This window comes from Aquarana catesbeiana, linkage group LG01 (genome assembly GCF_042186555.1).
Source record: "Aquarana catesbeiana isolate 2022-GZ linkage group LG01, ASM4218655v1, whole genome shotgun sequence".
Classification (NCBI taxonomy): domain Eukaryota; kingdom Metazoa; phylum Chordata; class Amphibia; order Anura; family Ranidae; genus Aquarana; species Aquarana catesbeiana.
The window spans coordinates 170,253,110-170,265,797 of NC_133324.1; the positions used below are offsets into that span (position 1 = coordinate 170,253,110).

General features: G+C 39.7%; 1 protein-coding gene across 3 annotated transcripts in view; it reads left to right on the forward strand.

Moving 5' to 3' along the window:
* The window catches only part of LNPEP (leucyl and cystinyl aminopeptidase), a 207,777-nt gene that overhangs the window by 165,200 nt on the left and 29,889 nt on the right, over positions 1–12,688 (forward strand). For all 3 annotated transcript variants that reach the window (XM_073624540.1, XM_073624539.1, XM_073624538.1), the window contains 5 exons: positions 1,628–1,788; positions 7,244–7,332; positions 8,761–8,944; positions 11,719–11,875; positions 12,287–12,462. In XM_073624540.1, coding sequence (XP_073480641.1) covers positions 1,628–1,788; positions 7,244–7,332; positions 8,761–8,944; positions 11,719–11,875; positions 12,287–12,462 — 767 coding nt within the window. The remainder of the gene's footprint in view (positions 1–1,627; positions 1,789–7,243; positions 7,333–8,760; positions 8,945–11,718; positions 11,876–12,286; positions 12,463–12,688) is intronic.

A 12,688-nucleotide genomic window follows, 5' to 3' on the forward strand; every position in this document is an offset into this window, starting at 1 on the left:
TAAGACATTTTTCTACAAAAAGGAAAACTAAAGGTCTGATAATAACTTGATGTGCGGTCTATCATGTGAGAGTAATAATAAATAAAATTTAAATATAACAGACCCATCACATCAAGTCCACACACCCTGTTAGGATAGATCCCACATGCAGCCAGTTGCTTTATAGTTTTTGATCTGGCTGAGAGCTTTCTGTTCTGTCAAATATATCTTGTTGGTCCTTTTGTTTTTTATTTATTTTTATTTTTGAAATCCAAAGCAGAATGTGTGGATTGTGAAATGATGTGCCCCTTTTCCTTGTAAGTGCAGTGGTATAAGCAGAAGAATACTTTGGATTTATTGGACATCTCTGCATGACCGCATGGTATTGTTATTTATTATGTTATGACATCAGGAAAATAATGTCAGATGGAAACTAAGGACTTGTGTTATTTAGATAACACTAAGGACAGAGCAAGCAATGAGAAATGTATAATATTGCCAGGAAAAGTTGTCTTTTTGAAACATGAAACTGGAGTTCTTACATAAACAACATGAAAACCTTCAATTGCGTCATAATAAAGCAGAACAGTTATTTGGAAAGATCCGGAGTGTATCTTTGGTATCTGTTCCCTACTGCAGTAGTTATTATTAATTTGGAACCACTAATCAATATGAGGATAGGAGTTGCCTATCTATAAATTTCCATGTTAAAACGTTTTGGTAATTTTTATACTGTACTTTCTATAGTTGTGTTTTCTTGTATCATTCAATTTGGTAGAGTTCAGTAAAGCATGAAAAAAAGGAATCCTTTATTTTGTCTGTAAATAACTTTGCTATGCTTCTTACTAGAAGCATCATTTTAGTGTCATGATAAATAGGACAAATCACAGAACTAATTTAGTACTTTGTATAGCAAAAACTATTTGTCTTAACATTACCTCTATTCATACTGGCATACTTTTTCTATTTATTTATTTGTTTGGCCTTTTAAAATACAAATACATTGTAAAACGTCTTTAAAAACCATATCATTACTTGTTTGTCTCCTTCCAAATATCAAAATTTATATAGTTTTGGTATTATATGTACGTAAATAACAGGTCCCTAGCCAATATATGAACGTTACTCTGAAGCTTCAACTGTTAATAAAAAGGCAGATTCATGTGGTTATACATCTTTTAAGGATTTTTGCAAAACCTCAGTTAAAGTTCAATTTTGAAATACTGCAAAAATGTTAGCAAGCCACTGAGGTCTCCCACTGATAACAACATGCTAACATTCTTACTGTATTATATAATTGTTCATAAACATTGAGTTTGTATAAAAAAAAAAATGTGAGCTTATTGCAGGCAAGAGAAAAGCTCTTTCTCAGTGTTTGTAAATAATATGTACATTAATATTTTTTTCATTTTGCTGTTCGTCAGCACAGGAAATAGTTTAATTAAAAAGAGTTCATTGAGAGTTTACAGTATTCTTAACTATAAATTTTGATTTGGGTGATATTTCAGTATAAAATGCAGAATTTTCCCCCCTCCCCCTCAAAAAGACATTTTTATGAAGGACCATCTGAGAGCGTTCTGATGACGCTTCTTATCAGTTCCAGTGTTCATATTTGTCATGTGACAGGACACAAACGTTTCACTTTCAGGTCACTAAATCCAATCCAGATGTGAAGAACATGATGAGGACCTGGACACGGCAAGCTGGATATCCTCTGGTGACGGTGGCGAGGAAGGGGAAGGAAGTGTCAGTGAGTCAGAAGCGATTCATACGAGCTGTAAATCCAGCCGATGCCACTGGGAACTCCAGGTGTGTGTGCCTTGCCTGGTTAACTGTTGCTTTTCATTGTTCTTGACATGTTTGGCAAATGTTAAAGTAGACTTGCAGCCTTTTTTCCACTGGAGTAGATGTGAGGAAAAGAATATGTGTTTTAGATGATGGGAATGCGTACCTTAATACATTCCAGCATAAACAAGCAGGTTGGTGGGCACTCTTAAATGCAAGTTCAGGAAGATGCATCACCATCTACTGAGTACGGAGCAATAATATGCTGTATATAAAGCAGTGTATTTGGCTTATGAAGATGGGCATATGATTGTTTTTTTTAGGGATGCCGCACAGCACTGTTCTCTTTTACTTTTTTTCCAAAAAAAAAGGCCACTCTTTGGTATGATGGCTTAACCACTTGCCATCCGGGCCAATTCTGGCACTCCGCTTCTACTTGTAAAAATCCTAATTTTTTTGATAGAAAATTACTCAGAACCCCAAACATTATATATGTTTTTTAGCAGCGACCTTAGGGAATAAAATGGTGGTTGTTGCAACTTTTATATCACGTGGTATTTGCGCAGCAATTTTTCAAACGCAAAAAAACGCAAATAAAAAATGAATTACAAAAAAACAAAACACTAAAGTTAGACAATTTGAAAGATGTTACGCCGAGTATAACTAGATACCCAACATGTCACGCTTTCAAATTGCGCACACTCGTGGAATGGGGTCAAACTTTGGTACTTAAAAATCTCCATAGGCAACACTTTAACATTTTTTACAGATCTGTGTAGAGTAGAATAGTAGATAGAATTGTTGCTCTCGCTCTAACGTTTGCGAGGATACCTCACATGTCTGGATTGAACGACGTTTACATATGTGGTCGCGACATATGTATGCGTTCACTTCTGTGTGCGAGTACGCAAGGACGGGGGGAACTTTAAATACTATTTTTTTTTTTTTTTTCATTATTTTTTTTTTTTTTTTTACACTTTCCTTTTTTAACCACTTCAGCCCCGGAAGATTTTACCCCCTTCTTGACCAGAGCACATTTTGCAATTCGGCACTGCATCACTTTAACTGATAGCCCAAACAAAATTGATGTCCTTTTTTTTTTCCCACAAATATAGCTATCTTTTTCTGCTATTTGATCACCTCTGCGGTTTTTATTTTTTGCGCTATAAACTAAAAAAGAGCTACAGTTTTGTAAAAAATGCAATATTTTTTACTTTTTGCTATAATAAATATCCCCCAAAAATATATAAAAAAAAACCATTTCTTTTCCTCAGTTTAGGCCGATGTGTATTCTTCTACATATTTTGGTAAAAAAAAAATCGCAATAAGCGTATATTGATTGGTTGGCGCAAAAGTGATATATTAATTTTTTTATCGCGATCTGCGATTTTCATCGTGACTGCGACATTATGGCAGATACATCGGACACTTTTGACACTATTTTAGGACCATTGTCATTTATACAGCGATCGGTGCTAGAAAAATGCACTGATTACTGTGTAAATGACACTGGCAGGGAAGGTGTTAACCCAGTGATGGCGAACCTTGGCACCCCAGATGTTTTAGAACTACATTTGCCATGATGCTCAACTACACTGCAGAGTGCATGAGCATCATGGGAAATGTAGTTCCAAAACATCTGGGGTGCCAAGGTTCACCATCACTGTGTTAACCACTAGGGGACATTGAAGGGGTTAAGTGTGTCCTAGGGAGTGAGTCTACCTGTGGGGGGGAGGGGCTACCTAGGACATGACAGAGATCACTGCTCCTAATCACAGGGAGCAGTGGATCTCTGTCATGACACAAGACAGAACGGGGAAATGCCTTGTTTACATAGGCACTTCCCCGTTCTACCTCTCCACACCGCAATCCCGGGCCCCCGGGGAACATCGCATGCCCGAAAGGCAGCATATTTTAAGGGTCGTACCTGTACGCCCATTTGCCTGCCTGTGCCATTGTGCCGACGTACATCTCTGAGAGTTCTAGAGACTGCTGGGGACCATCTGGTCACTGGTATTCTCTATGGTGAACTTTCACCGCCGTCCTATTCCTTCTCCGATCGCACGGGCGAGCCAGTAGAAGCACTGGGGGGGGGGGGAGAGACATCCCCTCCCACCGCTTGTAAGAACAATCAAATTGCTGAGCAGCTATGATTGTTCTTATGGTGCAGGGAATCGCTGGCTGGAAAACATTATCTCTGAATGCCTGCAGCTGTAGGCATTGTTCAGATATCCCCACTCAAAGCCCAGGACATCATATGACATACCCTGGGCGGCAAGTGGTTAAAGTTAAACTAAATTCTTAAAAATTATTTAAGAATTCTTTTTTGCTGCTGTGATTGGACTTCCTGTTAGAGTGTGGCTAACTTCATTCTCGATGCTCCCACTAAATATAGGAATGTAGCCACCCACTCTTGCTCACTATTGAGATGGACTTGGGACTATGGGATTTATGGTGTGCATAGTGCCGTGCACATGACCACAACTCACATGCACTGCTCGTTCCAAACAAACTAAGTGATAGGGAAAAGGAGAGGTTCAGGAGCTCACAAAGGTCATTACACAGAAGAAGAAAGACACAGTAGGGTCTGCCTTAGATGGAGAGCATTTCTCTTCTGCACAAACTGTGCTGACAGGGGAATCCCTCCTGCCAAACCATTTCATGTTGCGGGCGGGGATGGCTTCCCCGCAATAATCGCATGTAAAATCTGACAGGCAGGTTGTACCCAAGTACAAGTTGGTAAATTCAGCCCATACATGATTTGAACCATCTATGGCTGGCTTAAGAAATATCATGAAAATTGGGTTATTAGGTATTGGATGTGTATGGATTATGTATAGAGAATAAGGATATATTTAGTGTCACATTAAGGTAAAGACTACATCTATGAAGGGTTCCATTTACCATAGCAAGCTCATCTGAAAGTTTGTCTCTGATTAGTCATATCCCAACTTTATGGCCACATGTGCTTAAACTGTTTTGCTTTACCATGTGTGATATTGCATGTTAGCAAGTAATAAGTCCTGGGGCCATGCTATCCCACAGAAATCTTGACAAGTTGACTCATTTCAATTTCTAGAATTGACTTTAAAGAGCAATGGATAATTTGTTATATACTGTATAAAATAATTTTTACTTGTTAGGTGAAAAAAGTTTGTTTCCCCTCCCTTCTTCTCCAAGTTGGTGGCATTTTTAGCGAGTCACTAACTTAGAACTTCCTATCTTATTCTAGGTGTTTGGTGCACTGTCCTTTCACTGTTCAGTTTTCTGATTATCAGTGGAAATGCAGTATTACAGCTTTGATTGGAAGTCATTTACAAGTAAAATCTTTCACTTAGAGTTCTCCTATAAAATAATGCATTCTGAGTATCTGGCCTTACATTACTTCCTTCACCAAACATGCACATTCATGTTTTTTCACATCGGGCCGCCACTGCCTTATCAGCAATGATGAATATAAGTCAGACAATATCGTTTACGCAGTTGCAGCCATGATGCAGTCCCTTGGTTTGCCAAAGCAGTAGTTTGCACTTTATACAGAGAGCGATTGTATATTTTTTATGAGTGACCATCTCTAGATGGCATGTTTTCACTACATTTAGTTTAAGAACCACAATATGAACATACCAAGTGCATAATTACTCACATAGATGAGAACTTTTATACAGCGGTAAGGAAGGGATAATATAAATGCTGTACCTCAGATTAGTTACAATAGAACAAATTGGTAATTAAAGGAGAAGTACAGCCAAAGCTCGTTTGGCTGTACATCTTCTGTGGATCACAGGAGTACAGTTCGTTCGGCACTCCTGTGACCCGTTTTCATCAGAGTGCAGGCTGAAGCCCGCTGTCAGTTGATGTCACAGAGCTGGTCCAGGCTCAGGAAAGATTTGTGGCCATATGGTCGGGATCCACCCACATGCCTGGACTGGCCCCCAACTCAGCCTCTCAGCAACTGACAGCCACCAGCTCTCTGCTTAGGGAGCCCTGAGAGCCGAGCGATCAGCGGTTTGATTGCTCGGTTCTCAGTGTTGGAGCTGGTGGGGGACAGATGCAGCATTAGACCAATGCTGCATCAACTTAGGTAAGTATGAGTAAAAAAAAAAATTATAATCCCATGCTTCTCTTTTAAATGACACAGACTAGGATTAGGCAAGGATTATTTTGTTGTTTATTAAAACTCAAAAAAACTCATAGACGTTTTGCATATAATTTCAGAAATTGTTTTCAATCATTGTTAATCTTTTGCTTTTATTACAATAATTATTGGTCATTCTGCTACTCTAAGGCCTCTTCACACTGGGGTGGTAGGGGGCGTCGGCGGTAAAACAGCGATATTTTTAGCGCTGTTTTACCGCGGTATCCGCTGGCGGCTGAAAAAGGGTTAAAACCCCTCGTATAGCGCGGCTATAGCTGCGGTATTACCGCGGTATAGCCGCGCTGTCCCATTGATTTCAATGGGCAGGAGCGGTTTCACCGCTCCAAAGATGCGGCTTGCAGGAGATTTTTTCTTCTGCCAGCGCACCGCTTCAGTGTGAAAGCCCTTTCACACTGAACAAACAGCGGAGGCTGTTTAGGGGAGGTTTGCAGGCGGTATTTTTAGCGCAATAATGCCTGCAAACCGCCCCAGTGTGAAAGGGGCCTTAGGTTTCTGTTTAGGGACTTCCTGTTGTTATAGGGTGACAGCTGTTTTCTATTAAGGCTACTGCATTGTTACCTTGTCACATGCACTCCCAGTGAAGCCTACAGGCATCCACGTGGACACAGTTTGTGCAAGCATGGTCCATTGTCGCCACAGCAAGCCAGTCCACAGAAATGGTGTGCAGCCAATGCTGTATAGAGTACATGTAGACAGAGGCCTAAGTAGGCTGGAGATCAGCAGCACTGTGACGCAAAAAATAATAAACAAAAACATAAAAAGCACTATAGTATTTTATGAATTAAAGAAAAATACAACATATAACTGCTTATTATACACAATGTTATTGCAAATGACTTGTTTATAAAAACTGCGAGTAAAGAAAATACGTGTTCATAGCCACCAACATCTCCATTTTCTTCTGTGTCTACAGTAGTTTTACAGATGAATACTAGTGGCCTCCAAGCAGGTTGATTTCTAAAGGCTTGTGCAAATTAGCCTTTGCTACCTGCTTCCATGTGCTTTCAGCTATCTTCTGAGCTTCTTCTACCCTCCGTTTGGACTTTTCCCACATTCCCATTAAAAGAAAAGCAGTTCTAGGACAAGCAAATATAACCATGTACACAAGCCATAAAGCTGACATAGAAAATATGGAGAAAATGTGGTCAGCTCACGTCATGTTAGTCATAGTTATTTAACAGCTGGATGGCTTTAGATGGTGCATGTCAGGTTGGTTATATGTAATATTTTATTCTTGAGCTTCATAGCATGCATTGCATATTTCTAGTACAACATCTATTTAGATGGCATACTTGCTAATATGATTGTGTTTTTTTATAGTACCGTATGGCATGTACCTCTATCCTATACCTATGGTCCTTGTGATGGAACTTCTTGTGAATCGGTCCACTTACTCAATCAATCAGATGGTGAGTAATATATATAAAGACTCTGTTTCATGTAATACATGCAATTGGCCTTCTAAGTAAGTAGTAAAGCTAGTTTTTGTTTTTTATTTTTTTTTGTTTCCTCTACTAAGCTACTAATCAATAGTATTCGTTATGTTGCCCTTGGTAACTAGCGTGTTCTGATTTTTGAACTGCAGAAACATGGAATTTGGTCATTGTGGACCACAAACTATTTGGAAGATTTGTATTTATGTAGTGTCCATACTTTTTTGCTTTGTTTCAATAGGGTGGAGTTGGATTAGAATCCCTCTCGGTTTTCATTGCTGTCTGTGCCCCTATTAGGGAGATTCACCCTCTCTATTTGTTCTGTTTATCATTATCATTTAATGTGAAAGTAAAAGAAAATCCCAGATTTTGGGTTGTCCCCATAAACATTAACTAGTCATGTTCCTCCCTGGGCAACCAGCTGAGCAGATGGAGCCCAAAGCCAACCCTAGGTAAGAGACTAAGAAGGTAAGAAGCTATGAGCCCCAGATTCGGGGTTATAGCCCCAGTAGCCACCCCCTAGAGCGACGCCACTGCTTCCCATCGCAGAATTTTAGGAAACGTGGAAACTAAACAGTACTGTATATGACTATGCATTTTTTTTTTTTACATATAGGGGTACATATACTTATACTTGACAAATAATTAAATAAAGCCTAGTACGCACGATCAGAAAGTCGACCGAAAAATGGCACTTTCGAATCTGATTGTTCGTACATTTATTTATTATTTATTTATTTATTTCAGGTACTTATATAGTGCCGTCAATTTACGCAGCGCTTTACATATACATTGTACATTCACATCAGTCCCTACCCTCTAGGAGCTTACAATCTAAGGTCCCTAACTCACATTCATACATACTAGGGACAATTTAGACAGGATCCAATTAACCTACCAGCATGTCTTTGGAGTGTGGGAGGAAACCGGAGTACCTGAAGGAAACCCATGCAGGCACAGGGAGAACATGCAAACTCCAGGCAGGTAGTGTCATGGTTGGGATTCGAACCAGTGACCCTTCTTACTGCTAAGCAAAAGTGCTACCCACTACACCACTGTGCCGCCCTGTACATAGCTTTCATGAGCTGAGTATGACAGTGCATGCAAAATTTTCCAAAGGGACAAACACGAAAATGTTTCACGTACGATACCAGAACAAATGATTTTTGTTTAATCCGTACAGTATCTGTGGAGACGCAAGACCATGCATGCTCGGAAATGAAAGAATACAATCCAGTACATCACTTCCAAAGTTGTATTCTGTTGACAAGAATTTACGTAACCTCTTCATTTTCGATATGAGACCAGCTTCCAAAAAAAAAATTCAATCATTTGGCCAATATCTTGTGTATGAGGTTTATTGATGTTTGAGTAACTTAGGATTCCATCTTATGATCTCTGCAGATAAAATTGTTCTCCAAAGTGAGCCATCCTGGTTGAAGTTTAACGTGAATATGACTGGATACTACATAGTGGATTATGGCCCAGAAGGATGGACAGCTCTCATTGATCTACTCCAAAATAATCACACTCTTCTAACTGCAAGTGATCGAGCCAACTTGATTCATGACATATTTGCCCTATCTAGGTAATAACTGATTTTCAGTTCTCTTATGTATGCTGTTTTATCTTATTAATCTAGCTAATGAAATGCAGACAGCATTCATAAAATAAATGTGCGCTTTTCACTTTAACTCTGTGATAAGGAATGATTTATCGCTTGTCTGTATGTATTTTTTGCTGTCTGCCAGCAAAATGTTTCATTGCTTATTGGAATGTTGTTTATATTTCTTACTGGACAGGAAATATTCACTGACCTCAAACTTGCTCTGGACGTTTTAGCATATGGCTGATTTATTGACATTGCTAAGTGAACAAATCTCTGCATCTTGTGGTTTTTACTGTGTACACATCTCTACTAGCCCAGATCCCAATACACTTCACTTACAATTATAAGATTAATAGTCTGCTGCACTAATAACCTGCAAATATATTCATCCTGTAATTCCCAAGCCCAAGTAATTAAGACAGGGCATATAATAAAAAAAAAATGCGTAGGTAGAGGTTCCCTTTAGTGAAGACTGCATACCAAAATGACACAGAAATACAAGTGGTTTAAACTATATGCAAAACTTCCAGTAAAAGTGTACCTTGGCCCTGGCAGTTCCCAAGCATACTTTATTGCTTTATGTGGTTGGAAGCCTCATTGACCAGTGTGAAGACTTAAAGTGAACCTGCGACCAGGCTATGGGCATTTAACATTAAAGCAAAATCCAAAACCTGTTACTTACCTGCTCTGTGCAATGGTGTTCCACAGAGCAGCCCCGATTCTCCTCTTCTCATGTCCCTATCGACGCTCTGGGCTCCTCCCCCTGTTGATTGCCCCTTATAGCAATCCGCTTACTATAGGGCACTCGTGTGTGCCCTCTCCCACGCCATTGACACACAGCAGTGCTCAGCCCCAACAGCAGCAGGAGCTGACCCAGTGAGGAGGGAGAGAGACGAGAAATCAGCTGCTCTTGTGCACATCACTGGATCAAGATCAGGCTCAGATAAGTATTACGGGGGGCTGAGGGGGAGCTGCACACAGAAGGTTTTTTACCTTCATGCATACTGTAGAATGCATGAAGGTAAAAAAAACCTTCAGCCTTTAGGGTTTTTGTCGTTCCGGTAAAATCTTTTATTTTTTTTTTGTATAGTCACCTGAAGGTCATTGGATTCTGGCAAACTAAAGTGTTAAGACAGCCGGCTTATAACCCCTCCTTCCAGCAAGCCTCAATTTTTTGCAACTGTCCTTAGGTGTTGAACATTTTCTCTCTTCTGAGAGAAGCGAATGCCTTCTTTATCTGTAGGAATTTCTCCATCAAGGTTCTGGCTGCATTCACCTTCATGTGATTGGACAGCGGCAAAACAGTTAAGACAACCCCCATATATTCCCTCCCACTCTCAGCAAGCCTCAGCTTTTTTTAGCAAGCAATTGGAGTGAACCACTGAAACAGAGGAGAAGGACCTTTGTCCTGTACTGTACTCCAAGAAAAGAATTGTACAGGTAAGTAAAAAATACTATCTTCTTAATCGTGCAGTGCAGGGCACAAGGTTTAGACTAACAGGGACACCCCTGAAAGTCTTCGGGTACTCAGGAGATCATCATAGATTGAGCTGCAAAAGCAGTAAACAAGAGCAGTGGCAGAATGTACAGGCATGAGCCCATGGGCATGGAAAAAATGTCTCCAAATATAAATGAATGGCTAACTCCTGCCTACATGACATACTGAATAGAGTCGTCTCATGGCTACAATACACTAATTAAGCTATAGCAGCCCACTCTTTGGCCTGTAGCACAAACAAAAGCAACACAGCCTGTGCTTCCAACAGCCCAGACAGATGTAGAGAGTCACTACCCATACTCCCATATGAACCATGAGGAGTATCAAAGCTACAGCACCCCAGGACCCTAGTTTAAAAGGCAGATTTCTGACTTTCCTGCACCCACGGCAGGATGATATCTGGGAACATTTACACCCAGTCTTCACACTCCTGGGATTTGTACTTTGAACTTGTATAGCAACCTGCAGCTGACTCAAGGTGTTTCACCACGTGCCAAGGTGAGTGCCTAACACAAGATCCAGTGCCTGAAAGGAAGACAGTCATACTGGCTAAAATAAAGCCAGAATCATGATAGAAGAATCTACAGTCACCAGTAAAGAAGCTTTTTTTCTCAGTAGAGAGGTGGTGTTGAACACCTAAGGAAGCTAGCAAAAAAATGAGTTGGAGAGGTTATGCGGTTGCTGTTCCAACAACTCTGTTTGCCAGTGTCCAATCACGTGATAGTGGCTGCATATAATAATATAGTCTAAGGCCAAGCCTGTGTCCTGTACTGTACAGTACAGTTAAGAAATTCGCTTTGAAACAAGCCCTCACTGACCTTTACAGCTGCTGTCACTGTGGAGTAAATCCTCCTGAAAGCTTACAGAAGAAGCACGCTTGTCATTCAGGTCATTTTCTGAGCAGCTCAGCTCATGCTACTCCACAGCCTTCAAGACTTTTAATCTCTAATGTGAACATTAAGCAAGCTGTGGTAAGAGAGAGCAGGGGTTACTGAGCTGCTGAGAGAATTATTTGAATAACTTCAGTTTTTCTGCTGTGAACTTTTAAAATCAAATGCTGTTCTCAAGACGTTTGCCCACTAGAACAATATTTTGGCACAGATAGGTTTGAAGTTTTTGTTATTTTGCAGTTAAACATTCCCAGTAAGGCTAACAGTCTGTTTCTATAAAAGGGCCTGATTCAACAATCTAGGTTTTATGTGCCAAACACATATGTATTTTGTGCTTTTTACACGGTTTTGTTCTTTCTTTCCAGTGTAGGTAAGGTTAACCTGACAAAGGCGATGGATCTCATTCATTACCTTGTGGATGAAAAAGATATTGCTCCAATCAAACAGGCAACTGTCCAGGTTTTGCGCATCTATAATCTTCTAGCTAAACTGGGCTACAAGGATATGGCTTATCGATTGAAGGTATACCTATTTTCTTCTATTTTATTCTGCTGTATACATAACATGTATAAAATAAAGAGAGACTGGTTCATAGCAGATACATGAAAAGGTAGATATTGCTTTGCTTGTGGAAAGTTATTATGGGAAGGCATTTACCTGTATGTAGGTAGCTTCTTCCTTTTTATATTCATCAGTCTTTATGCATCCAGCATAATACTGTAGAGCACTCAGTAGACCACTTGCTCTTTTTGCCATCATTCTATGAATCTTCTATTGACAGCTAAAAGCATGGGTATAAAATGTCATACACCAAACCAACACATAGCGACCTCTCCAGCAGTTTTTAGACTTGTCATCCAGATATGTCATTAAGATCAGATTTGGCGAAGTAGAAAAATACATTTATTTTTTTTTGTTTTTACTTGATTTCAGAAACGTCTTGTGGACCTACTAAATAAACTTATAGACAAACAGACATGGAGTTATGAAGGATCTTTAACTGAGCAAGAGTTGAGATCATTACTTTTGAAATTATCTTGCTCCTTTGAACAGGAGAACTGTATAGGAAATGCCACTGAGCTGTTTAACCATTGGATGAATGGAACACGGTAAGGCTTGATTTCTATATACCTATATGAATGCTAGAAAGCAAAGGTAGAATTAATTGCGCCTTAGTTATCAAATGTAAAGGGGGAAGCGTTGTCTCAAACTGTCTAAGTTGCATAGTAGCAAGTTAGGTTTTTGCTTTCACTCTCCTGAAATGCACTGTAAAAAGAAAAAGAAGCATCTGATTGGTTCCTACAGTTAACACAGACTTTCCAGGACAACCTCTCG